The sequence below is a fragment of the Eschrichtius robustus genome, chromosome 6, assembly GCF_028021215.1.
Source record: "Eschrichtius robustus isolate mEscRob2 chromosome 6, mEscRob2.pri, whole genome shotgun sequence".
Lineage (NCBI taxonomy): Eukaryota > Metazoa > Chordata > Mammalia > Artiodactyla > Eschrichtiidae > Eschrichtius > Eschrichtius robustus.
In genome coordinates this window covers 16,522,947-16,550,739 of record NC_090829.1, presented here as the reverse complement: position 1 = coordinate 16,550,739, position 27,793 = coordinate 16,522,947, and the positions used below count along the sequence as shown (strand labels likewise).

Here is a 27,793-nt window from a genome sequence, read left to right as displayed (position 1 = left end):
AATTACCTATTAGATCTCAAAACAGGGAGAGATGCCTTACTCAAATGCTGACAACCAGTATCAAAGTCGAAGCCACATTGTTTAGAGGACAGCACCTGTGACCTTCATTCTTTTTCTAGTTGCAAATCTAAAAATTTTGCGTATATAGTTTCCTGGTCCACAGAAGACAACAGAAAGGCAAGAGGAAGAATGGGGCTAGACGTAATCTCAAAGAAGTAATAAAAAAATATGAGTCAACAAACAGGACAGCCAGGGCCCACTAACATAGAGACAAACTCTGCACACTTCAAATGTCAATGAGGATATAACTACCAACAGCACAGAAGAGAATACACATCCATCACCACCTTTGGTCACTAAGAAAATATTAAATGCCAGCTCATATAATATGTTCATATGCTTGTGCAAGCAAGAAGGTGCGTAGCTTCTAGAAAACTTTTCATCAAGGCACATTTAAAATAACGTTGTAGGGCTTCCCTGGTGGCGCAGTGGTTGGGAGTCTGCCTGCCAGTGCGGGGGACACGGGTTCGAGCCCTGCTCTGGGAAGATCCCGCGTGCCGTGGAGCAGCTGGGCCCGTGGGCCACAGCTGCTGAGCCTGTGCGTCTGGAGCCTGTGCTCCGCGGCAGGAGGGGCTGCGATAGTGGAGGGCCCGCGCACTGCGATGGGGGGTGGCCCCCGCTCGCCGCAGCTGGTGGAAGCCCTCGCACAGAAACGAAGACCCAACACAGCCAAAAATAAATAAATAAATAAAGGAATTATATAAAATAACGTTGTAGAGTTCAAAGGGGCAGGCTTCAACTATCTTGAAAATACTTACACGGCATCCCTGGGGATGACACAGAAAGACACTCTCCTAAGCACCTTCCATGTACTCTCTACTCGTGAGCATCAAATGGCCTCTGGATTACACTTTTCTCTCATTAAAAATAATTCCTGTAACCTCCCAACCCACAGCTCAGTCCATAAAAACAAAGGGCTTTGTGATCCCAGGCATGCGGACCTTTACCTTCTTAATCTCGGCCCTGTACTCATTGTTATGCACTTCCATCTTCTTCAATTCTTCATATTTTTCCATTAGCTCTTGGCTCAGCTGTTTACAAGTTGTACTCACAGATTCCAAGCTGTATGACAAAATTAAGGTCACATATTTAAAATAAAACAAAACCCTGAAACCCACAAATTGAGTTACCTAACCTACCTTCTTGATGTCCAAGAAATACCCTTAAACATCACCTCCCACCCCAAAATAAAACTCATTTCCGATTTCCTTATCACTGGAGGCAGCTAAATTCAATTCACACTTCTGGAGATACTTTTGAGTTCTGTGTTTACCTATATTCTTTCTCTCTGCTTAGAATATTACTGGTTACAAAATTCTAAAGATTATAGCAACTTAGGTAGTTTTTTTCTCTCTAGTTGTACAGGAGCTGCATCATAATCTCAGTCTTCACCAACTTAATTACAATCCCATCCTACACACAGCTGCCAAAATAATCTTCTTCAAAGAGTTTCCCACTTGTCACCCTTACTTAAGAATCAATCACTCATCAGATACAAGAACCTCAGGGGCACCATACCTCTCTTATCTCACAGCTCATATCTACTAATAAAGTCTTTTTGCCGCTAAATTGCTAGGCTTTACTGTCTGCCATGTGCCATTTGCTAAGCCTGACTTCCTGTCTCTTCACACACCATCCCCTTGACCACACAGCACCTTCCCCTCCTACCAGGCAATGGATAGTAAACACCCTTTCAAGAATCAGATCAACATTTACCTGGATAGAGCCACACTGACCCTCATTCCTTAATCACCTTGAAAACAGTCTATTTTCAATTGTTAGAGCTTGAATGTAGACATTTTCTAGAATTTTCACTTTAAATTGCTCTTAGGTCCTTTAATGTGCATATTATGTTTCTCGAACTACAAATTCTATGATTAAAATAATGTCTTTTACTTCTTACCTCCCTCTAACCTTGCCCACCATACCCTTATGCCCTGCATCATTTGGTTCCAGACTGTCCAAGACAGGCTTAATAACTATCTAGGTTGTTTCACCCACACAGCCAACTTACCAGATAAGCTACCGTTCAAAAATAACATCTCTACAATACAACAACACAAAAACAGTCACTTAAATTCCTCCAGTTCCTGTTTCAGGGAATATTCTGTTCAAACTGAACAACACAAATAAGCTGTCTAAAAGGGTTCATTTTTCTACTTGCCTTTTGAAACAGAAAAATAATTTTGGAAGTCTTTGTTTTATTACTGAACACTGGTATTTGTATCCATTTATTCCAACTTTACTTATTTCTAAAAATCCTAGAATGCTTATTTATTTGGTACTTAGAATGTGACTACAGCGTGTCAAACACTGAGGTAGAGAGAGAAGAAAATCAGATAATCTTGTCCTATCTACAGACGGGAAAATCGAGGCCTAAAGAGACTAAAGTGTCCCAGGTCACAATGCAAGAGGCAGTGTGTCAGAAACAAGAGGCAAGTCTTCAGAGCCTGCTAAGAGCACAGCAAAACATGTAAAAGATCACTAAAAAGTCAATCAATGGAAAATCAGGATAAAAAATGTAAATATTAGTTCTAATGTCAATAAGAATCCTAAGCTTTTATTTTATTCAATCTAAAGTATGCAAATATACCTCAGTAATGACAACTAAGAATATCTTAAGTATTCCAAGGTGAGAAAGAAATAAAGCAAAAACTCTGTGTGTGTATGCATGTATATTTAATATGTAAAGAAAACATTTAGTGGTTTGCAAAAACAGAAATAAAAGATATATTACTTAAAGACAGGACAAAAAATTTATTACTGTACTTAAAAGGGTAAAATGGCAATTTTTTGGTTATCTGTTTGCCTAAAGGCTAACAATTTATTGTATTTTTATCTTCTACACGCAGAAAATACTACTGTACAAATGACCATGATTTACGTTTAAAACAAAATATCAAACTCTTCCCGATCAGAAAGTTTAGCAGGATGATAAAAAAAGTTCACAGTATGGTGATACAAGTGAGCTGGGCATGGTATAGCGTAAGTCAGGATTCAATCAACACACTAGGAAATATCAACAGCATTTCAGCACAGAAGGAAGGAGCACCACGTGTCCAGGGAGATCTCCCCAAGAGCAGCTCCATTGACGTGGCTGGTAGAGGGGAAAGGCTGCCTAACTGAAGGCCTTCTGCACAGGAGAAATGTGAAGATGTACAGTCAATAGAGACACCTCTTTTGAAGAACTTGATTTTAAAGGACAGCAGAGAAATACAGAAGTAACTTGACAGGGATATAGAATTAAAGGAGGATTTTCATTTTTTTCCCAAGATGAGGAATATTAAAACATATTTTATACTAGTGGAAATGATTTAGCAGATATTAAAAACTTGATGATGTAAAAGAGAAAAGGAGAAGCTGCAGAATCAGTACGTAAGTGGAGTCTTAGGAGCACAGACGTCATCCACTGATTCATTCACTCTAACAGATTAAGGACACAGACAGATTGCAGGCTGACTGGTAGGTTTGGTGGTAAGAATATTAGGAAGTTCTCCTTTAACTGAGATTTACAGTTCTCCTTTAACCTCAATGAAATAAGAAGTTAGGCCATTTGTGAATGATAGAGAAAAAAACATATTTTCACTTGTTATATTAGCTTACTTTATCAATACATGATTGAAAATAGTTTCTAACAATTTGAATGTTTCTGAAATGTATGTAATTACCTACCTGCCTTCCAGACGAGTCACTTCTGCCTGCAGAAGTTCTTCACTAGTGTGGGTAAAATCCAGTCGGGAGAGCACATTCTCTAAGTCTCCCTGCCCTTGAGAGGCATACCTCCTTTCTGCCTGAGACTCCTCCAGTGACCTATGGGAAGACACAGGAGGACTGTTAAAGGCCTTGTATCTCTGCAAACAAAAACAACACACAGCCAGTTCATATTTCCCAACTCTTTTTGGTAATGAAACTCTTCAATTTGTTTCCTGATGTACAAAAAAACAAAACAAAACAAAAAACTAGGAGAGTAAAGAGGCAGAGATGATGCTTCTAAAAAAGTCAGCAACAGTTTACTCCTTTCTCAACTGGGATTTGGCCTGTTTTTCAAGGGAAAAAGACAAAATGACAAAAATCACCTTGTTGACACTTGATACCTTGAGTCAAAGAAACTGAAAAGTTATAGACAAAAACAGAAATGTGCACCAGACTTAAATTACAAACTTCAGAGCAACAATTCATACATAAAAACAAAATTAACTTTAGGATTTTTTTAAAGGGCTATCTCAAGAGCTGGCTTATTGATGGTATTGATGATAAGCAGCTACTAAACATGACCTGTTCTACCAAGGAAGGGAGGCCTCCCAGGAGACGTAGACTATAATTCCTTTCACGTTTGCAGTTTTGGCAAGGGTATGGATTGACAAAAGGGTTCCTAACTTTCTAAACATCAGAGTCTCTTGGTTAGGGGACCCAAACTGCAGGCAGAAAAAACTAATCATACAATATTTTCTAAAGCTAAAAAAATTTAACTCAGAAATTAAAACTGAATAAGAAAACCTATAATATGATCAAACACAAAATTATGAATATGCAATATTAAAAATGGTGCTTAATGCTAAACCACCCCGTGGCTAAGATTAATAATATTTAAGATTAAATATACCTTATGGTCTCTACTGTGTGTTGAGTGTCAGTTGCCTTTAACTTTGCTTGTAGCTTCTCCTTTTGTATTCTTGTCTCATGCATGAAATTTTCTTGAGTCTGAAGAGCTGCCTTCAATTCTCTCTTTTCTTCTTGCAGAACCTGCAAAAATACTCAGAAAAAAAGTCAGATGTTATTAAATTTTTCTATTTCATGAGAAAAGGTAGCCAGGGAGTCAAACTGTAAGTTATATAACAGGCACCACATTAATAAGGCCTGTTATTAATATCTGATCCTGTTATTAATATCAGCATCTATTGGCTACAGAGTAGGGAAGAAACCATAGATCTTGGAACCTAGTTCCAAGTTCATTAGTCTCTCTTAAAACACACATACACACATTTCCTCAGTTACAGTATATTACAATTTAAAAACATACCTCTAACAGTTTTTCAGATTCTCTCAATTTTTCTTCTTTTTGCTGCTGGTCTTGCATAATAGTCATATTGGTTCCAACCAAGTCATTGACCCTCATGGTGAGGCGCTCTATTTCCAACTCATTGGCACAGATGGTGTCATTGGCCCGCTCCAGCTTACTGCTCAGGTGCTGAATTTCTGACTGGCTGGACAGCTCCACAGACTCTAATTTTTGTTTCCGATTGGCAAGCTGAGCCTAGAAACACACAAATTACCAACTGGTAAAAGTGAAAAGGTAAAAGAATAATCAATGAATAAGGAAAACTAAAATGAAACTGAGTTTTACTTCCATAAAAACATATAGCATTAGCTCATTAAAAATATATAATCCATTTATGATTTTAAAAATTTCCATGATTAAAAACTAGGAATAGAGGGGAACTTTCTCAACTTGATAAAGACTATCTAAAGAAACCTTACAGCTAACATTATACTTAAAGGGGGGAAACTTGATACTTTCCCACTAAGATCAGGTACAAGGCAAGGATGTCTCCTCATACCACTCCTTTTCAATGTCACCCTGGATATCCTTGTTAATGCAATAAGGCAAGAAAAGGAAATAAAAGGTATACAGATCAGGAAAGAAGTCATAAAACTGTCTTTGTCCACAGATAACATGATCATCTATGTAGAAAATCTGAAAGAATTGACCAAAAAAAAAAAAAAAAATCTCCTGGAGTTAGTAAGCAATTATACAAGGTTGCAGGATATAAGGTTAATATATAAAAGTCAATCACTTTCCTATATGTCAACAATGAACATGTGGAATTTAAATTAAAAACACAATACTATTTATAGTAACACCTAAAGAAATTACTTAAGTATAAATCTAACAAAATATGTACAAGATCTATATGAGAAAAACTACAAAACTCTGATGAATGAAATTAAAAAACTAAATAAATGAAGAGATATTCCATGTTCATGGAAAGGAAGAATCAATACTGTTAAGATGTCAGTTCTTCCCAATATTATCTATGAATTCAACACAATCCCAATCAAAACATCAGCAAGTTATTTTATGGATATCAACAAACTAAAGTTTATATGCAGAGGCAAAGACTAAGAATAGCCAATACAATATCAAAAGAGAAGAATAAAGTTGGATGACTGATGTTACCTAACTTCAAGATTTACTATAAAGCTACAGTAATCAAGACAGTGTAGTACTGGCAAAAGAACAGACAAATAGATTAATGGAACAGAATATAGAGTTCAGAAATAGACCTTTATAAATATAGTCAACTGATCTTTGATAAAAGAGCAAAGGTGATACAATGGAGCAAAGATAGTCTCTTCAACAAATGGTGCTGGGATAACTGGACGTCCACATGCAAAAAAATGAATCCAGACAAAGGCCTTACACTCTCCACAAAAATTAACTAAAATGGATCACAGACCTAAATGTAAAATGAAAACTATAAAACTCTTAGAAGATAGCATAGGAGACAACATAGATGACTTTGGGTACAGTAGGAGATAGAGGACCTACTGAGGTAGGAGACAGACAGACCCCTGGGCTGGACAGCTGGTGTCTGCAAGTGAAGTAAAATTGAAGCTTTGTTCTCACTCAGCCACTCCAAGGACAAAGCAGGTGGCAGAAGCTGAGCTCCGCTGAAGTAAAAAGATGACCAGTCCTGAGGTCAAGGAAAACTTCCCTGTCTGCATATGTGCAGAAAGGCTCCTTGGGGGTCCAAAAGAGAGGGGACACCACCCCATAATAAGTGTGGACATATCCCCACAGGCCTCTGCAGTGGGATCCATCTTAGCAAAAAGTTGCGCACGCATCTTGGGGAGGGTCCTAGGACCAGGCAGGTGTGAAAAAAGAAACAAGATAACTGGCCAAAGGTAAACAAAGACCTGGAAGAACTGTCCTACATAAGGGATTTAAATCAACTCTTTACCGCACTCCTCCTCATTAGACAGGACGCACGTACTCTTTCTCTCTGGGTGTGTATTTATGCCTAGCTTCTGACTTACTGCACTCCTCATTCAGGATGACCACACTCCTCTCCTGGTGTGTATTTCTGCCTTGCTTCTGTCTTAAATAAACTGCTTCTCTGTGTGCTCTCCCACATGATATGCTGTGTCTCTAATAATAAGCTTTCTACCTGTTTTTACAGTTTTTGCCTTCTTGAAACATTCTTGCTTTCAGTGGGGGTAAGAGCCAGGGCCACAATGCTTCTAGCCTCTAGTCCCTGGTGGTCTAGCGGCTAGGATTCCTGGTTTTCATCCAGACTACCCAGGTTCAATTCCTTGTCAGGAAACTAAGATCTCTCTTCAGGACCGCTATCTCTCTGAGATCAATATCTTTGTAGATACAACACCAAAGACACAATCCCTGAAAGAAATAACTGATAAGCCGAAATTCATTAAAATTGAAAACTTTTACTCTGTGAAAGACAATGTCAAGAGAATGAGAAGACAAGCCAGGTCTGGGAGAAAATATTTGCAAAAGACACACCTGATAAAAGGACTGTTATACAACATATAAAAAGAACTCTTAAAATTCAACAAGGAAACAAACAACTCCATTAAAAAATAGGCCAAAGACTTGAATACAGATGGCAAATAAATATTATATATGAAAAGATGATCTATATTATATGTCATCAAGGAAATGCAAATTAAAACAACAATTACATATCTATTAGAATGGCCAAAATCTGGAACACTGATAATAGTAAATTCTGGCAAGGATAAGGAGCAACAGGAACTCTCATTCATTGCTGGTGAGAATGCAAAATGTTACAGCCATTTTGGAAGACAGTCTGATGTTTCTTACAAAACTTAACATATTCTTACCATATAATCCAGCAATTGTGTTTCTTGGCATTTACCCAAAGAAGTTTGAAAATGTATGTCTACACAAAAACCTGAATATGGATGTTTAAAGCAGTTTTATTCATAACTGCCAAAACTTGGAAGCAACCAAGTAGGTGTGTGGATAAATAAACTGTGGTATATCCAGACAATGGAATATTATTCAATGCTAAAAAGAAATAAGCTATCAAGCCATGAAAACACATGAAGGAGTCTTAAACTCATATTACTAAGTGAAAGAAACCAGTATGAAAAGGCTACATACTGTATGATTCCAACTATACAACATTCTGGAAAAGGGAAAACAATAGACAAAATTAAAAGATCAGTGATTATGGGGAGGGTAGGCAGGGGAGTGATGAATAGGCAGAACACAGGAAATTTATGGCAGTGAAAATAATCTGTATGATATTATAATGATGGATGTGTTTATGGAGGGATGGAGAAGAGATGCTGCCTACCTACTGAAAAGACAGCTGCATTATTCTACCTACTTGTGCAGAAGTTTAACTATATCCATGACTCATCATATAGGAAAACTGGATTTATCTCTTATTTAAAACATAGGAAAAAGGAACTATAGTGCATTATTTTATTTCTTACAGAAGTGCAGAAATTAAAATTTTTTAAAAGTCACTAAACCACTTAAATTTCCAGATCAAATTTTCCTCTCTCCCCACCCCAAAACATGTTGCATGTAGTTAATTATTGTGTTTTAACATTCTTTTCATGAAAATCACACACATTCCAATGATTCAAATTGACCACAAAAATGTTTACCTGTAGGAGGAAAGGAGTGGGGAGAAGAGAATTGTAGAATTTTGTTCCTTCAGGAAAAAGGTGCGTGGAGGGGAGGAAGGATTTGTTCTGTCATCAATTTTTGGACACACCCTGAGCTAAAAGACTCAGCTAAATATAGTGCATCTCAAAGTTTCCTTCTATGCTTTATCTACTGAGTTACATACCAATAAGACCACTTTAGCAACTGTCTCATGGACCTGCAGTTCCTATAACTCGGATGATTTTTTAGGCTATGTATCCCAGCTATACCGGTTTTTAGCTCCCAACTTTCTAGTTTTCACAAATTTTAATCCAGCATCCTGAAAGGTACTTCATCTTCACACTGAAGACAGACATAAATCATTTGTGTAAGTAAAACTTCCATTATTCTAAATATTTTTAAAAGGTAAAGCACACAATTTTATTTTAGAAGTTTAAGTGGAAATGTCTCTGGGAAATCTATCTGCTGTGGATTTAAGGATTTTATTGTGAATGGTACAGGGCCAAAATGCTGTATTGTGCGTGCATAAAGTAGACGTTCAACAATGCCCATAAGCCAGAAAGAGGGTGGGAGGAGAAAGGCAAAGAGGCAGATAGTGTTTATATAAATTACAGATCCAAGATTCCAGCACAAAGATTCAAAAAAATTTTTTTACCGGATTCCTGCAACAGTGTGAAAAAAGAACATCAAATAGGTTTAAATGCACAAGAATAACTGCCAGGATGCAACTGTCTCCAAACTTTTAAAATACAATATAAACTACCCACCCCCAACAAGGGGAAATCTTACATAGAATTCTGAACAGAATAAATAACTGAAGACATTGGATGAGGATGATAAGAAAGAGCCCAGCGTGCTGAACCTCCCCAACCCTACTTTAAACTGCATAGCAGCCCTGGGGCTTGACAGAACATAGCTAGAAAACCACTGCTCAATTGGACGCTCAGGATGAAAAACAATACATAATTGCAAAACACTAGCATTGTCTTTTTAACACTGTTAACAGCTATTTAACATTATTCAGTTCAGATCTGTGACCTTAAAGTAAACTGGTATTGAAGTTATAGTTTAACTAAGCTATAGTTTAACCAGCTGGCCAAGATTTGATACTTAAAAACTAAACAACTAGTTTTGTGGCATCAAGAACATAGCTTTCTTTTTTTTTTTTAAACATATTTATTGGAGTATAATTGCTTTACAATGGTGTGTTAGTTTCTGCTGTGTAACAAAGTGAATCTGCTATACATATACATATATCTGCATATCCCCTCCCTCTTGCGTCTCCCTCCCACCCTCCCTATCCCACCTTCTAAGTGGTCTCAAAGCACCGAGCTGATCTCCCTGTGCTATGCGGCTGCTTCCCACTAGCTAGCTATTTTACATTTGGTAGTGTATATATATATGTCAATGCCACTCTCTCACTGCGTCCCAGCTTACCCTTCCTCCTCCCTGTGTCACGTCCATTCTTTATGTCTGTGTCTTTAATCCTGACCTGCCCCTATGTTCTTCAGAACCTTTTATTTTTTTTTTTAGATTCCATATATGTTAGCATTTCTCTTTCTGACTTACTTCACTCTGTGTGACAGACTCTAGGTCCATCCACCTCACTACAAATAACTCAATTTCGTTTCTTTTTATGGCTGAGTAATATTCCATTGTATCTATGTGCCACATCTTCTTTATCCATTCATTTGTCGACAGACACTGAGGTTGCTTCCATGTCCTGGCTATTGTAAATAGTGCTGCAATGAATATTGTGGTACATGACTTTTTTTGAATTATGGTTTTTTCAGGGTATATGCCCAGTAGTGGGATTGCTGGGTCATACAGTAGTTCTATTTTTAGTTTTTTAAGGAACCTCCATACTGTTCTCCATAGTGGCTGTATCAATTTACATTCCCACCAACAGTGCAAGAGGGTTACCTTTTCTCCACACCCTCTCCAGCATTTGTTGTCTGTAGACTTTTTGATGATAGCCATTCTGACCGGGGTGATGTGATACCTCATTGTAGTTTTGATTTGCATTTCTCTAATGATTAGTGATGTTGAGCATCCTTTCATGTGTTTGTGGGCAATCTGTATATGTTCTTTGGAGAAATGTCTATTTAGGTCTTCTGCCCATTTTTGGATTAGGTTGTTTGTTCTTTTCATATTGAGCTGCACGAGCTGCTTGTATATTTTGGAGATTAAGCCTTGTCAGTTGCTTCGTTTGCAAATATTTTCTCCCATTCTGAGGGTTGCCCTTTCGTCTTGTTTATGGTTTCCTTTGCTGTGCAAAAGCTTTTAAGTTTCATTAGGTCCCATCTGTTTATTGTTGGTTTTATTTCCCTTTCTCTAGGAGGTGGGTCAAAAAGGATCTTGCTGTGATTTATGTCATAGAGTGTTCTGCCTATGTTTCCCTCTAAGAGTTTGATAGTGTCTGGCCTTACATTTAGGTCTCTAATCCATTTTGAGTTTATTTTTGTGTATGGTGTTAGGGAATGTTCTAATTTCATTCTTTTACATGTAGCTGTCCAGTTTTCCCAGCACCACTTATTGAAGAGGCTGTCTTTTCTCCATTGTATATTCTTGCTTCCTTTATCAAAGATAAAGTTACCACACATGAGTGGGTTTATCTCTGGGCTTTCTCTCCTGTTCCATTGATCTATATTTCTGTTTTTGTGCCAGTACCATACTGTCTTGATTACTGCAGCTTTGTAGTATAGCCTGAAGTCAGGGAGCCTGATTCCTCCAGCGCCGTTTTTCTTTCTCAAGATTGCTTTGGCTATTCGGGGTCTTTAGTGTTTCCATGCAAATTGTGAAATTTTTTGTTCTAGAAGAACATAGCTTTATTTTTTTCTTTATGTTTTTTAACTGTAGTTGACATACAATATTATGTTAGTTTCAGGCGTACAACATAGTGATTCTACACATATACATTACATATTGATCTCCATGATAAGTCTAGTAGCCATCTATCACTATACAAAGTTATTACAATATTATAGACTATATTCCCTATTCTGCACATTTTATCCCCACGACTTTATTATTTTATAACTGGAAGTCTGTACCTCTTAATTCCCTTAGCCTATTTTGCCCAACTCCCCCCCCCCACAACCCCATGGCAACTACATTTGTTCTCTGTATCTATGAGCCTGTCTCTGTTTTGTTGTTTGTTTCGTCTTTTAGATTCCACATGTAAGTGAGGTCATATGGAATTTGTCTTTCTCTTATTTCACTTAGAGTAGTACTCTCTAGGTTCATCCATGTTGTTGCAAATGGTAAAAATTTCATTCTTTTTCATGACTAATATTCCACTGTATACATATACCACATCTTGTTTATCCATTCATCTGTCAGTGGGCACTTAGTTTGCTTCTATACCTTGGCTACTGTGAATAACACTGCAATGAATAGAGGGGTGCATATATCTTTTTGATGTTTTTTGCGGGGGGGGGGGATAATGCCCAGAAGTGTAATTGCTAGATCATATGGTAGTTCTATTTTTAATTTTTGAGGAATCTCCATGCTGTTCTCTGTAGTGGCTGCACCAATTTATATTCCCACCAACAGTGCTTGAGGGTTCCCTTTTCTCCACACCCTCACCAACGCTTGTTATTTGTTACCTTTTTGATAATAGCCAGTCTGACAGGTGTGAGGTGGTATCTCCGTGTGGTTTTAGTTTGCATTTCCCTGATGATTAGTGATGCTGAGCATCTTTTCTCATGTCTGTTGGCCATCTGTATGTCTTCTCTGGAAAAATGTCTATTCAGGTCCTCTGCCAATTTTTTACTCAGGTTGTTTTTTGATGTTGAGCTGTTTAAGTTCTTTGTATATTTTGGGTATTAACTTCTTATCAAATAAATCATTTGCAAATATGTTCTCCCATTCAGTAGTCTACCTTTTCATTTTGTTGATAGTTTCCTTTGCTCTTCAAAGACATTTTAGTTTGATATAGTCCCACTTGTTTATCTTTGCTGTTGTTTTCCTTGCCTGAGGACACAGTTCCAAAAGAATATTGCTAATAACGATGCCAAAGAACATATTGCCTATGTTTTCTTCTAGGAGTTTTATGCTTTCAGGTCTCACATTTAAGTCTTTAATCCATTTTGAGTTTATTTTTGTACAGGGTATAAGAAAGTGATCCAGTTTCATTCTTTTGCCTACAGATCAATAGTTCTCCCAACACCATTTACTGAAGAGACTGTCTTTTCCCCATTGTATATTTTTGGCTCCCTTGTCATAAATTAATTGACCATATAAGCGTGGGTTTATTTCTGGACTCTCTATTCTGGTGCATTGATCTATGTGTCTGTTTTTGTGTCAGTACCACATAGTTTTGATTACTATAGACTTATAGTATAGTTTGAAATCAGGGAATATGATACCTCCAGCTTTATTCTTCTTTCTTAAGATTGCTTTAGCTATTTGGGGTTTGGTTTTGTGTGTGTGTGGTTCTATACAAACTTCAGATTTATCTGTTCCAGTTTGGTGAAAAATGTCATTGGAATTTTGATAGAGACTGCACTGAATGTGTAGATTGCTTTAGGTAGTATGGCCATTCTAACAATATTTATTCTTCTAATCCATGAGCACTGTACATCTTTCCATTTATTTGTGTCATCTTCATCTTCAATTTCTTTCAAAAACATCTTAATAGTTTTCAAAGTATAGGTGTTTCACCTTTTTGGTTAAACTTACTCCTAGGTATTTTATACTTTTTGATGCAGTTGTAAATGGGACAGAAGTCTTATTTTTCTGATAGTTCATCATTAGTGTACAAAAAAGCAACAGATTTCTGTATATTGATTTTGTAGCCTCCACCTTTACTGAATTAATTAGTTTTAATAGTGTTTTTTGGTGGAGGCTTTAGTTTTCTATATATAGTAACATACCATCTGCAAATAGTGACAGTTACTTCTTCCTTTCCAATTTGGATGCCTTTCATCTCTTTTCCTTGTCTGACTACAATGCCTAGGACTTCTAATATGTTGAATAAAAGTGGTGAGAATGGGCATCCTTGTCTTGTTCCTGATCTTAGAAGAAAAGCTTTCAGCTTTTCACAGTTGAGTATTACGCTAGCTGTGTGTTTGTCATATATGGCCTTTATTATATTGAGGTATGTTCCCTCTACACCTACTTTCTTGAGAGTTCTTATCATAAATGAATGTTGAATTTTGTCAAATGATTTTCCTGCATCTACTGAGATGAACATATGATTTTTTATCATTTTTAAATGTGGTGTATAACACTAATTGATTTGCAGATATTGACCCATCCTTTTATCCCTGGAATAAGTTCCACTTAATCATAGTATATGATCCTTTTATTGTATTATTGAATTTGGATTAATAATATTTTGTTGAGGACTTTTGCATGTATGTTCATCAGGGATATTGGCCTATAATTTTCTGTTTGTTGCATCTCCATCTGGTTTTGTATCAGTGTAATGCTGGCCTTGCAGAATGAGTTTGGAAGTGTAGGAAGACTTTCTCTTCAATTTTTTGGGAACAGTTTGAGAAGGACACGTATTAACTCTTCTTTAAATGTTTGGTAGAATTCACTTGTGAAGCTGTGGTCCTGGACTTTTTTTTTTTTTTTTTTCTCTTGAAGTTTTCTGATTACTGATTCAGTTTCATTACTAGTGATTAGTCTGTTCAAAATTCCTATTTCTTCCTGATTCACCCTTAGAAAATTGAAATTTTCTAGGAATGTATCCATTTCTCCTAGGTTTTCCAAACTGTTGGCATAAAGTTGTTCATAGCAGTCTCTTATGATCCTTTGTATTACTGTGGTGTCTGCTGTAACCTCTTTTGTTTCTGATTTTATTTATTTGGGCCCTTTCTTTTCTTGATAAGTCTGTCTAAAGGTTTATCAAGTTGGTTATCTTCTCACAGAACCTTCTCTTAGTATCATTAATCTTTTCTATTGTCCTTTTAGTCTCTATTTCATTTATTTCTGCTCTGATCCTTATCATTCCCTTCTTTCTACTAATTTTGGGCTATATTTGTTCTTCTTTTTCTAGTTCTATAGGTGCAAGGTTACATTGTTTATTCGAGATTTTCCTTGTCTCATGAGGTAGGCCTGTATCGTGATGAATTCCCCTTTTAGAACTGCTTTTCCTGTGTCCCACAGATTTTGGAATGTTGTGTTTCCAATTTCATTTCTCTCAAGGTATTTTTTAAATTTCCTCTTTCATTTCTTCATTGACCTACTGGTTGTCCAAAAGCACGTTCTTTAGCCACAACGTTTGTGGTTTTTTCCACTTTTCTTCTTGTGCTTGATTTCTAGTTTCATACCATTGTGGTATTGAAATGATGCTTGATATAACTTCAATTTTCTTAAAGTTATTGAAAGTTGTTTTGTGACCTAACGTGATCTACTCTGGAGAATGTTCCATATGGACTTAAAAAGAATCTGCATTCTGTTGTTTTGCGGTGAAATATTCTTTATATATTTATTAAGTCCATCTGGTCTAATGTATCATTTAAGGCCAATGCTGTGTCATTGATTTTCTGTATGGATGACATATCTATTCATGTAAATGAGGTGTTACAGCGCCCTACTATTACTGCATCATTGTCAATATCTCCCTTTATGTCTGCTTTATGTATTTAGGTGCTCCTATGTTTGGTGCATATTTACAGGTATTACGTCCTCTTGATGAATTGGTTCCTTTATCATCATGTAATGACCTTCTTTGTCTCTTGTTACAATCTTTGTTTTAAAGTCTACTCTGAAATTGATAAACCATTAGCCAAGAATCATCAAGAAAAAGAGGGAGAGGACTCAAATCAATAAAATTAGAAATGAAAAAGGAGAAGTTACAACAGATACCGCAGAAATACAAAGCATCCTAAGAGACTACTATAAGAAACTCTATGCCAATAAAATGGACAACCTGGAAGAAATGGACAAATTCTTAGAAAGGTATAGACTTCCAAGACTGAACCAGGAAGAAATAGAAAATATGAACAGACCAATCACAAGTAATGGAATTGAAACTGTGATTAAAAATCTTCCAACAAACAAAAGTCCAGGACCAGATGGCTTCACAGGTTAATTCTATCAAACATTTAGAGAAGAGCTAACACCCATCCTTCTCAAACTCTTCCAAAAAATTGTGGACGAAGGAAAACTCCCAAACTCATTCTGTGAGGCCACCATCATCCTGATACCAAAACCAAAGATACTACAAAACAAGAAAATTACAGACCAATATCACTGATGAACATAGATGCAAAAATACTCAACAAATACTAGCAAACAGAATCCAACAACACATTAAAAGGATCATACACCACGATCAAGTGGGATTTATCCCAGGGATGCAAGGATTCTTCAATAAATGCAAATCAATCAATGTGATACACCACATTAACAAACTGAAGAATAAAAACCATATGATCATCTCAATAGATGCAGAAAAAGCTTTTCAACACCCATTTATGATAAAAACTCTCCAGAAAGTGGGCATAGAGGGAACTTACCTCAACATAATAAAAGCTATATACTACAAATCCACAGCAAACATCATTCTCAATGGAGAAAAACTGAAAGCATTTCCTCTAAGATCAGGAATGAGACAACGATGTCCACTCTCACCACTATTATTCAACATAGTTTTGGAAGTCCTAGCCATGGCAATCAGAGAAGAAAAAGAAATAAAAGGAAAAGAAGAAGTAAAACTGTCACTGTTTGCAGACGACATGATACTATACACAGAGAACCCTAAAGATGCTACCAGAAAACTACTAGAGCTAATCAATGAATTTGGTAAAGTTTGCAGGATACAAAATTAATGTACAGAAATCTCTTGCATTCCTATACACTAATGATGAAAAATGTGAACGAGAAATTAAAGAAACACTCCCATTTACCATTGCAATGAAAAGAATAAAATACCTAGGAATAAACCTACCTAGGGAGACAAAAGACCTGTATGCAGAAAACTATAAGACACTGATGAAAGAAATTAAAGATGATACCAACAGATGGAGAGATATACCATGTTCTTGGATTGGAAGAAACAATATTGTGAAAATGACTATACTACCCAAAGCAATCTACAGGTTCAATGCAATCCCTATTAAATTACCAATGGCATTTTTTACGGAACTAGAACAAAATATCTTAAAATTTGTATGGAGACACAAAAGACCCCAAATAGCCAAAGCCGTCTTGAGGGGAAAAAATGGAGCTGGAGGAATCAGACTCCCTGACTTCAGACTATACTACAAAGATACAGTAATCAAGACAATAGGGTACTGGCACAAAAACAGAAACATAGATCAATGGAACAAGATAGAAAGTCTGGAGATAAACCCACACACCTGTGGTCAACTAATCTATGACAAAGGAGGCAAGGATATACAATGGAGAAAAGATAGTCTCTTCAATAAGTGGTGCTGGGAAAACTGGACAGCTACATGTAAAAGAATGAAATTAGAACACTCCCTAACATCATACACAAAAATAAACTCAAAATGGATTTGAGACCTAAATGTAAGACCGGACACTATAAAACTCTTAGAGGAAAACATAGGAAGAACACTCTCTGACATAAATCACAGCAAGATCTTTTTTGATCCACATCCTACAGTAATGGAAATAAAAACAAAAATAAACAAATGGGACCTAATGAAACTTAAAGGCTTTTGCACAGCAAAGGAAACCATAAACAAGACGAAAAGACAACCCTCAGAATGTGAGAAAATATTTGCAAACAAAGCAACTGACAAAGGATTAATCTCCAAAATATATAAATAGCTCATGCAGCTCAATATTAAAAAAAAAACAATCCAATCCAAAATTGGGCAGAAGACCTAAAGAGACATTTCTCCAAAGAAGACATACAGATGACCAAGAAGCACATGAAAAGCTGCCCAACATCACTAATGATTAGAGAAATGCAAATCAAAACTACAATGAGGTATCACCTCACACCAGTTAGAATGGGCATCATCAGAAAATCTACAAACAACAAATGCTGGAGAGGGTGTGGAGAAAAGGGAACCCTCTTGCACTGTTGGTGGGAATGTAAGTTGATACAGCCACTATGGAGAACAGTATGGAGGTTCCTTAAAAAACTAAAAGTAGAATTACCATATGATCCAGCAATCCCACTACTGGGCATATACCCAGAGAAAACCATAATTCAAAAAGACACATGCACCCCAATGTTCATTGCAGCAGTATTTACTATAGCCAGGTCATGGAAGCAACCTGAATGCCCATCTACAGATGAATCGATAAAGATGATGTGGTACATATATACAACGGAATATTACTCAGCCATAAAAAGGAACGAAATTGGGTCACTTGTTGAGACGTGGATGGATCTAGAGACTGTCATACAGAGTGAAGTAAGTCAGAAAGAGAAAAACAAATATCGTATATTAACGCATATATGTGGAACGTAGAAAAATGGTACAGATGAACCGGTTTGCAGGGCAGAAACTGAGACACAGATGTAGAGAACAAACGTATGCACACCAAAGGGGGAAAGCCGCGGTGGGGGTGTGTGTGTGTGATGAATTGGGCGATTGGGATTGACATGTATACACTGATGTGCATAAAATTGATGACTAATTAAATAAATAAATAAATAAAAATAAATAAAATGTACATGCAAATTTTTTAATGGGATGGAATTATATCCACCTCTAACACTTTCTCCTATTATGCCTAACTAAACATTAAATTTTTGATTAATGAGTGAATAAACCTATAAAAAAAAAGTCTATTCTGTATATTAGTATTGCTGCTCCAGTTTTCTTTTTGTTTCCATTTGCGTGGAATGTATTTTTACATCCCTTCACTTTCAGTCTGTGCAAGACTTTAGATTTGAAGTGAGATCCTGTAGGTGAATCTCTGCCTTTTTTATCCATTCAGCCACCCTTTGTCTTTTGGAACACTTGGTCCATTTACATTTAAAGTAACTATTGATAGGTATGTACTAATTGCCACTTTGTTAATTCCTGGTTGTTTTGTACTTCTTCTCCATTCCTTTCTTCTTCTCATGGTCTCTTCCCTTGGAATTTGATGACTTTCTTTAGTGTTATGTTTGGATTCCTTTGTCTTTTTTGTGTATCTGTTACAGGCTTTTGGTTTGTGGTTACCATGAGGTTCATATGTAACAACTTACCTATTTTAACTAAATGGTTGCTTAAATTTGAGTGCATTTAAAAGCACTAAATTTTTACTCCCTGTTTTGTTTTTGATGGCATATTTTACATTTATTTTGTGTATCACTTACCTAATTTTATTATTGTATTAGTTTTTCAATTTTTTTATTGAAGATAGTTAATTTACAATGTTGTCTCAGCTTCTGGTGCACAGCAAAGTGATTCGGTTATACATATACATAAGATATATATATATATATATATATATATATATATAGTTTCTCATATTCTTTTCCTTTATAGTTTATTACACGATATTGAATAGAGTTCACTGTGATGTACAGTAGGTCCTTGTTGTTTATTTTATACACAGTAGCTTCCAGCTGCCAATCCCAAACCCCTAATTTATCCCTCCCCTCACCCCTGCTTTCCCATTTGGTAACCATAAGTTTGTTTTCTATGTCTGTGAGTCTGTTTCTGTTTTGTAAATAAGTTCACTTGTATCATATTTTAGATTCCACATATAAGTGATACCATGTGATATTTGTCTTCTTCTGACTTCACTTAGTATGATAATCTCTAGGTCCATCCATGTTGCTGCAAATGGCATGCTGCTGCAAATGACATTATTTCATTCCATTGTATATATACACCATATCTTCTTCATCCATTCATCTGCCAATGGACACTTAGGTTGCTTCCATGTCTTGGCTGTTGTAAATAGTGCTGCTATGAACACTGGGGGGTATGTGTCTTTTTGAATTACAGTTATCTCCTGATATATGCCCAGGATTGGGATAGCTGGGTCATATGGTAACTCTATTTTTAGTATTTAAGGAAACCTCCATACTGCTTTCCATAGTGGCTGCATCAATTTACATTCCCGCCAACAGTGTAGGAAGGTCCCTTTTTCTCCACATCCTCTCCAGCATTTATTATTTGTAGACTTTTTAATGATGGCCATTCTGACCAGTGTGAGGTAATACCTCACTGTAGTTTTGATTTGCATTTCTCTAATAATTAGCAATGTTGAGTATCTTTTCATGTACTTATTTGCCATCTGTATGTCTCTGGAGAAATGTTTATTTATGTCATCTGCCCATTTTTTGATTATGTTGCCTTTTCGTTACTGAGTTGTATGAGCTGTTTCTATATTTTTAAAATTAATGCCTTGCTGATTACACTGTTTGCAAATATTTTCTCCCCATCTATAGGTTGTCTTTTCGTTTTGTTTATGGTTTCCTTAGCTGTGCAAAAGCTTCTGAGTTTGATTAGGTCCCATTTTATTATTTTTTATTTTATCTATTGCCTTGGGAGGCTGACCTAAGAAAACGCTGCTATGATTTATGTCAGATAATGTTTTGCCTATGTTCCCTTCTAGGCGTTTTATGGCGTCATTTTCTTATATTTAAATCTTTAAGCCATTTTGAGTTTTTGTGTATGGTGTGAGGGGGTATTCTAACTTCATTGATTTACCTGCAGCTGTCCAACTTTCCCAACACCAGTTGCTGAAGAGACTGTCTTTTCTCCCCTGTATATTCTTGCTTCCTTTATCAAAGATTAACTGACTGTGGGTGTGTGAGGTTTATTGCTGGGCTCTCTATTCTGTTCCATTGATCCATATGTCTGTTTTTGTGCCAATACCACACTGTTTTGATTACTGTAGCTTTGTAGTATTGCCTGAAGTCTGGGAGGGTTATGGCTCCAGCTTTGTTCTTTTTCCTCAAGATTGCTTTGGCAATTCTGGGTCTTTTATGGTTCCACATATATTTTAGAACTATTTGTTCTAGTTCTGTGAAAAATGTCATGGGTAATTTGATAGGGATAGCATTAAATCTGTAGACTGCTTTGGGTAGTATGGCCATTTTAACAATATTAATTCTTTCAATCCAAGAGCACGGGATACCTTTCCATTTTTTGAATCACCTTCAATTCCCTTTATCAAAGTTTTATAGTTCTCAGAAAATAAGTCATTCATTTCCTTGGTTAGGTTTATCTGTAAGTATTTTATTTTTTTGGATGCAATTTTAAAAGGGATTTTTTTACTTTCCCTTTCTGATATTTCATTGTTAGTGTAAAGAAATGTAGCAGGTTTCTGTATGTTAATCTTGTATCCTGCTACCTTGCTGAATTTGTTTATCAGTTCTAGTAGTTTTTGTGTGGAGTCTTTAGGGTTTTCTATATATAGTATTGTGTCATCTGCACATAATGACAATTTTACCTCTTCCCTCCCAATTTGAATACCTTTTCTTTTTCTTGTCTAATTGTTTTGACTAGGACTTCCAGTACTATGCTGAATAGAAGTGGTGACAGTGGGCATCCTTATCTTGTTCCAGATTTTGGCAGGAAGGCTTTCAGCTTTTCACCATTGAGTATTATGTTGGCTGTGGGTTTGCCATAAATAGCTTTTATTATGTAGAAATATATTCCTTCTATATCCACTTTGGTGAGAGTTCTTATCATGAATGGGTATTGAATTTTATCAAATGCTTTTTCTGCACCTATTGAGATGATCCTGTGGTTTTTGTCTTCTCTTTTGTTGATGTGGTGTATCACATTGATTGATTTGCATATGCTGAACCATCCTTGTGACCCTATGAATCCAACATGGTTGTGCTGTATCACCTTTTTTATGTGTTGGTGGATTCGGCTTGCTAATATTTTATTGAGGATATCTGCGTCTATATTCATCAAAGATATTGGCCTGTAATTTTCTTTTTGGTACTGTCTTTGGTTTTGGTATTGGGGTGATAATGGCTTCATAGAATGACTTTGGGAGTGTTGCCTCCTCTATTTTGGAATAGTTTGAGAAAAATCGATATAAGTTCTTCTTTGTATGTCTGGTAGATTCCCCATTGAAGGCATCCAGTCCTGGACTTTTGTTTGCAGGGGTTTCTTTTTGTTTTTGTTTTTTGTTTTTGCTTATTATAGATTCTATTTCACTTCTAGTGATCGGGGTTTTCAAATTATCTATTTCTTCTTGATTCAGTTTTGGTGGGCTGTATGTTTCTAGAAACTTGTCCATTTCTTCTAGGTGGTCTAATATGTTAGCATATAATTGTTCACAGTATTACCTTATGGTTTTTTTTTTTTTTTTTTTTTTGTATTTCTGCAGTATTGGTTACTTCTCCTCCTTCATTTCTTATATTATTTATTTGGGTCCTCTCTCTTTTCTTCTTGGTGAGCCTGGCAAGAGGTCTATTGATTTTGTTTACCCTTTCAGAAAACCAGCTCTTGGTTTTATTATTTTTCTATTGTTTTTTTAATCTCTGTTTTATTTATTTCCTCTCTGATCTTTATTATTTCCTTCCTTCTTTTGACTTTAGGTTTTGTTTGTTCTTCTTTTTCTAATTCTATTAGGTGGTAGGTTAGGTTGTCTATTTGAGATTTTTCTTGTTTTTTGAGGAAGGCCTGTATCACTATGAACTTCCCTCTAAGAACTGCTTTTGCTGCATCCATGGATTTCACATGGTTGTTTTCATTGTCACTTGTCTCAAGGTATTTTTAAATTTCCTCTTTGATTTCATCATTGACCCAGTGTTTTTTAGTAGCATGTTGTTTAGTCTCCACATAATCATTGTTTTTTTTTTCTCGTTTCTCTTTCTGTGGTTGATTTCTAGTTTCATGCCATTGTGATCAGAAAAGATGTTTGAAATAATTTCTATTCTCTTAAATTTGTTGAGGCTTGTTTTGCATCCTAGTATGTGGTCTATCCTAGAGCATGTTACATGTGCAGTTGAAAAGTGTGTGTATTTTAAGTCTTTTTTTTTTTTTTTGGATGAAATGTCCTGAAAATGTCAATTAAATCTAACTGTTCTATTGTGTCAATTAGGATCTCTTGCCTTATTTTCTGTCTGGAAGACTTGTCCATTGATATGAGTGGGGTGTTAAAGTCTCCTACTATTATTATATTCCTGTCAATTTCTCCCTTTTATGTCTGTTAGTATTTGTTTTATGTATTTAGGTGTTCCTATATTGGTGCATATATGTTAATGAGTGTAATAACTTCTTGTATTTATCTTTTTATCATTATATAGTGTCTTTATGACCTTTAAATCTTGTCTGAGTATTGTTACCTCTGCTTTCCTGTCATTCTGTTTGCATGAAATATCTTTTTCCATCCTCTCACTTTCAATCTTTGTGCATCCTTCACCCTAAAGTGGGTCTTTTGTAGGCAGCATACTGTAGGTTCTTGTTTTATTATCCAGTCTGACACTCTGTCTTTTGACTGGAATATTTAGTTCACTAACATTTAAAGTAATTATTGATTGATATGTATTTATTGCCATTTTAAACCTTATTTTCCAGTTGATTTTGTATTTCTTCTTTGTTCCTCTTTTTCTTTTTGTTTTTCCTTTTGTGGTTTGATGGTTTTCTTTTGTATTATACTTCAGTTCTCTTTTGTTTGGTTTTTATGAATCTACTGTATGCTTTTGATTTGTTGCTACCCCTGTTTTTCAAGTATGTTAACCCACTACTATATACTTGCTTTAGACTGATAGTCATATAGGCTTAAACACATTCTTGAAAAAAAATCTACATTTTCTTACTCCCCTCCCCGACACCTTATGATTCTGATGCCCTCTTTTACATCTTCATGTTTATCCTTCTGCTGTTCATTGTAGTTATCATCACTTTCACACACACGAAAAAATTTTAATCTATGTACTGGCTTATTTAAGTGATTTACATTCCAATTGTGATTTTCTCTTCCCTATAGATTCTTGCTTCTTTTCCATTTGGGAAGTTTTCAGCCATAATTTTTTCAAATAAACTTTCGATCCCCTTTTCTTTCTTCTCCTCTGGGATCTGTATTATGCATAGGTCGGGATGTTTTATATTACCCCATAGGTCTCATACACTGCTTTCATTTTTTTTCATTTGTCTTTCTGTCTGCTGTTCTGATTGGGTGATTTTCATTATTCTATCTTTCAGATCACTTACTCATTTTTCTGCATTATTTAGTTTGCTATTTATTGCCTTTAGTTCAGCTTTCATCTTGGCAAATGAGTTTTCTAATTTTAATTGGCTCCTCTTTATAGTTTCTAGTACCTTGTTACAGTGATCTACATTTCTACTGATAGCCTTTCTTAATTCCTTCAGTATTTTTATTACCTCCTTTTTGAACTTGGGGTCTGGTAGATTGGAGAGGTCTGTTTCATTGTTTATTCTTTCAGGGAATTTCTCTTATTCTTTTAATTGGGAGTGGTTCCTCTGCTTCTTCATTATCCTTATATTTCTCTGACTCTATAAATTTAGGAGAAATAGTTATCTACTGTGGTCTTGAAGGGCTGTTCTTATATGGGAGCATCCCTGTGTGGCCTGCATGAGTCTAATGTTTTTGGTGCAAGGGCTTTTAGTATGGGTGCCTGCCATGTCTTTCCTCAGGTTGTGCTGGCTGTTATCCCCTTGATACAGGGTGTGATTGGTGTTGTAGTGACCAGAGCCTGCACTGGATGTTGAGCGGGGCCTCCTCTTTGCTCTGTGGTTGTCAAAGCCCTGTCAGGAACAGGGTCTCTCCCCAGTTGTTGGAGTAGAAGCCCCCAGATCTGTTTGTGAGCTGCAGTGTGGGGTAGGTGGGACTGGAGCACTTCCACTGGGAGAGGAGTCACTGATTATTCCTCCGCAGGAGCTGTCCACCAGGAAGTACGCTCTGTGTTGTTGTCCGGCACCCGTTGTGCATGCTCACAAAGTACACTGTTGTTGACACTGCCTTCAGGCCCACCTCAGCTGTGGGAATGTAGGACCAGGTGTCCTCAGGCACTGTGCTCACAAAGTCACCAGCACAGATCCACTGGCACAGATCTACTTATGTCAGGCACTGGGACCCACCATAGTCACGAGTAGTTGTGCACCTGGACCCACCATGGGAGCTACAGTATCAGTGCAGACCCTGCCCCTGGCTCCATGAGTGCCTGCCCACAAAGCTCACAGCTGCTAACTCCAGACCCACTCCAACCACAGGAGCACCAGTAATCTGCTCTGATGTCCTGCTAACAATGAGCTTACAAAGGCACCTCAGCGTAAATCCACTTAAGTTGCAAAGCCGTCAGACATGGCTCAAATTTCAGCCCTGCTTCCAAAGTCATGTGGCCCCTGGGGACCTGCTCAGATTTCAGCCCCGCTTCCATGTGTGGGCAACCCTCCCGTGCTTGCACACTCCCAGAGCTCATACAGGCAGAGCCATACCCACTGCAAGCACGCTGAGAATGAGGCTCCTATCGTGGGGCCCCACCTCTCCCTTTGCATGCATGTTAACCATGGGGCTTCTAAAGTGGACCTGGGCTCTGTCCTGCACACACTCCCAGTTGTGGACTGGCCAACACTCCAGCCCCTTCAGGCTATCTCCATGCAGCCAACCCCAGTCCTCTTCCCAGGTCTGTCCTCTGAAGCCCGAGTTTCAGCACCCAGCCCCCACGTGCACCATCAGATACATGTCTCCATCTGGGGAGTACAGCGAGGTGGCTAGGATTGTCTGTGTTGGTCTCTCTCTGTTCTGCCTGCCGCAAGCCAGCTGCTGTACTCTCCCCTGAGCCTTTGAAGCTCTAACCTTGCCAGTTAGAGTACTCTTGGTTGTAAGTTTTTTTCTTTCAGCACTTTGAATATATCATGCCAGTCCCTTCTGGCCTGTAAAGTTTCTGCTTAAAAATCAGCTGACAACCTTATGGGGGATTCCTTTTTACATAACTAGTTCCTGTGTGTGTGTGTGTGTGTGTGCGTGCGCGCGCACGCACGCACACACGTGTCAATGATTTTAAGATCCTCTTTATTTTTAACTTTTAACATTTAATTATATTGTGTCTTTATGTGGGCCTCTTTGGATTCATCTTTGGAACTCCTCCTGGGCTTCCTGGACTTGCATGCCTGTTTCCTTCACCAGGTTATGGAAGTTTTCAGCCATTATTTCTTCAGATAGGTTTTCTGTCCCTTTCTCTCTCTCTTCTCCTTCAAGGACCCCTATAATGCCAATGATAGTATGCTTGATGTTATCTCAGGGATCCCTTAAACTATCCTCATTTTTTAAAATCCTTTGTTCTTTTTGCTGTTTTGATTGGATAATTTCTACTACCCTGTCTTCCAGATTGCTGATCCATTCTTTTACATTCTCTAATCTGCTTTTGATTCCCTGTAGTGCATTTTTCATTTCAGTTATTGTATTCTTCAGTTCTGACTGGATCTTATATTTTCTATCACTTTGAGCTCTTACTGAGTTCATCCACTCTTGTCCCAAGTTTGGAGATTCTTTATGACTATTACTTTGAACTCTTTATCTGGTAAATTGCTTATCTCTGCTTCATATAGTTTTCTTTCCCCGAGGTTTGGTCTTAGCTTTCATTAGGAAGATATTCCTTTGTCTCCTCTGTGTTTGCCTAACTCTGTGTTTGTTTCTATGTATGAGGTATATCAGCTACATCTTCAGCCAAGTGCTCCGGGGGTATCCCCTTGTGTGGATGTGTGGGTGTGCCCTCCTGTTTTGGTTGGACCACAATTACTGCAGGCACACTTGTAGGTGGGATTGGTCCCCAGGCCAGCTGACTGTAAAGCCTGGCCATGACTGCTGTGGGCAGGCATAGCCTATCTTTAATTAATTCAGTATTCAATCACATACAAATACACCGTTTTTAAGCATAGTGAAAATTACATAATCATTGCAAGAACAAATTCTAAATTTTCATTAACTAGAATGAATAAACTAGGCCAATACAGCAGTCACTAGCCACACATAGCCACTGAGCACCTGAATTGTGGCTAATCCAAATTGAGATGTACTCAAAGCGTGAAATACACACTGGATTTCAAAGACTCAATTTTTTAAAAATGTAAATGTAATGATAATATTTTTGATAAACTGAGATAAATAGAATATATTAATTTCGTTTCTTTTTACTTTTTTAATGTGACTGCTAGAAAATTTTATACATAGGTGACTCATATTTCTATTGAACAGAGCTACACTAGAATATCTCAAGACTACCTCTTCCAATATGAAGAGAGTCAGAAATAAAGATATAAACCAGTTATAAAATAATGATTATTTCTCTTAAATATCTGGTGTTAGAGGTATCTTAAGGCTAATATATTTTTAAACCTTTTTTTTTCCCACTAACCACTGCCACTAATTTTTTGAACCAGAAACCAGAGTTTCCTCTTATTAATATAATATATAGCATCCTAACTATTCTAGTGGAGTGGGTAGAATTATTTCAACAACACAAATCACAACAGAGGTGGTTAAAAGTAAAGAAATAATTAAGAAAGCAATTTATGTCATGGAGATAAAAACAAAAACCAAGGGTGGGCAGCTAAAGTGTGAGAATAGTTTGGAAAGGGCTGGGGATTGGGGGTTGAACACAAATCCTCCCCTGGCTTTGTGGTATGTAATCCTGGGACTTCAAGAAAATAACTTTTCCATATAGTGAGATTACTGAGAAGAATATGATACAAAGCAACAAGGTTTTTTTATTTTCCAAAGGATCTCAACATGAAGTTATGGCCACTGCAGGCATCAATTTTTACGAAGCTCCCCATCAGAGTCAACTCCAAATGTGTCAGTGCAGGCCACAGCTCTGCAGTATTTCCACTAAGTAGCAGCTTGAAGAGCCAGCCCATTAATGGTACAGCTCCCAGTAAGACCTTCTTATCACTGTTGTGTCTCTGTCACCATAAACTTTTAAACAGTAGGTCTGAGCCAATTCAATTAACTCTGTGATAATTCTACCAAGAAAACAGATTAACATTTGAGTTAGGATCATCCTTTCCTCATAAGGAAAATGGTGTTTTTAAAAATATAACATATATTCAAACCTATAAATATATAATTGAACAGAGGATCTAAAACTTGAACAATACCACATAGCTCATCTAAATATTTCAAAAGGAAAACATATACAATGCAGCCTTTACTTTTCTCACATACTATGAATAAGCTAAATATTTTACACTCTGTGTTGGCTTAATACTT

The 27,793-nt window shown here is 36.8% G+C and overlaps 1 protein-coding gene across 11 annotated transcripts in view; it reads right to left on the bottom strand.

Moving 5' to 3' along the window:
- CEP63 (centrosomal protein 63) overlaps positions 1 to 27,793 on the bottom strand; it is an 81,596-nt gene that overhangs the window by 9,835 nt on the left and 43,968 nt on the right. For all 11 annotated transcript variants that reach the window (XM_068545948.1, XM_068545952.1, XM_068545947.1 and 8 more), the window contains 4 exons: positions 5,081 to 5,314; positions 4,664 to 4,803; positions 3,733 to 3,870; positions 1,008 to 1,122 (listed from right to left, as the gene is read on the bottom strand). In XM_068545948.1, the coding sequence (XP_068402049.1) occupies positions 1,008 to 1,122; positions 3,733 to 3,870; positions 4,664 to 4,803; positions 5,081 to 5,314 (627 nt within the window). The remainder of the gene's footprint in view (positions 1 to 1,007; positions 1,123 to 3,732; positions 3,871 to 4,663; positions 4,804 to 5,080; positions 5,315 to 27,793) is intronic.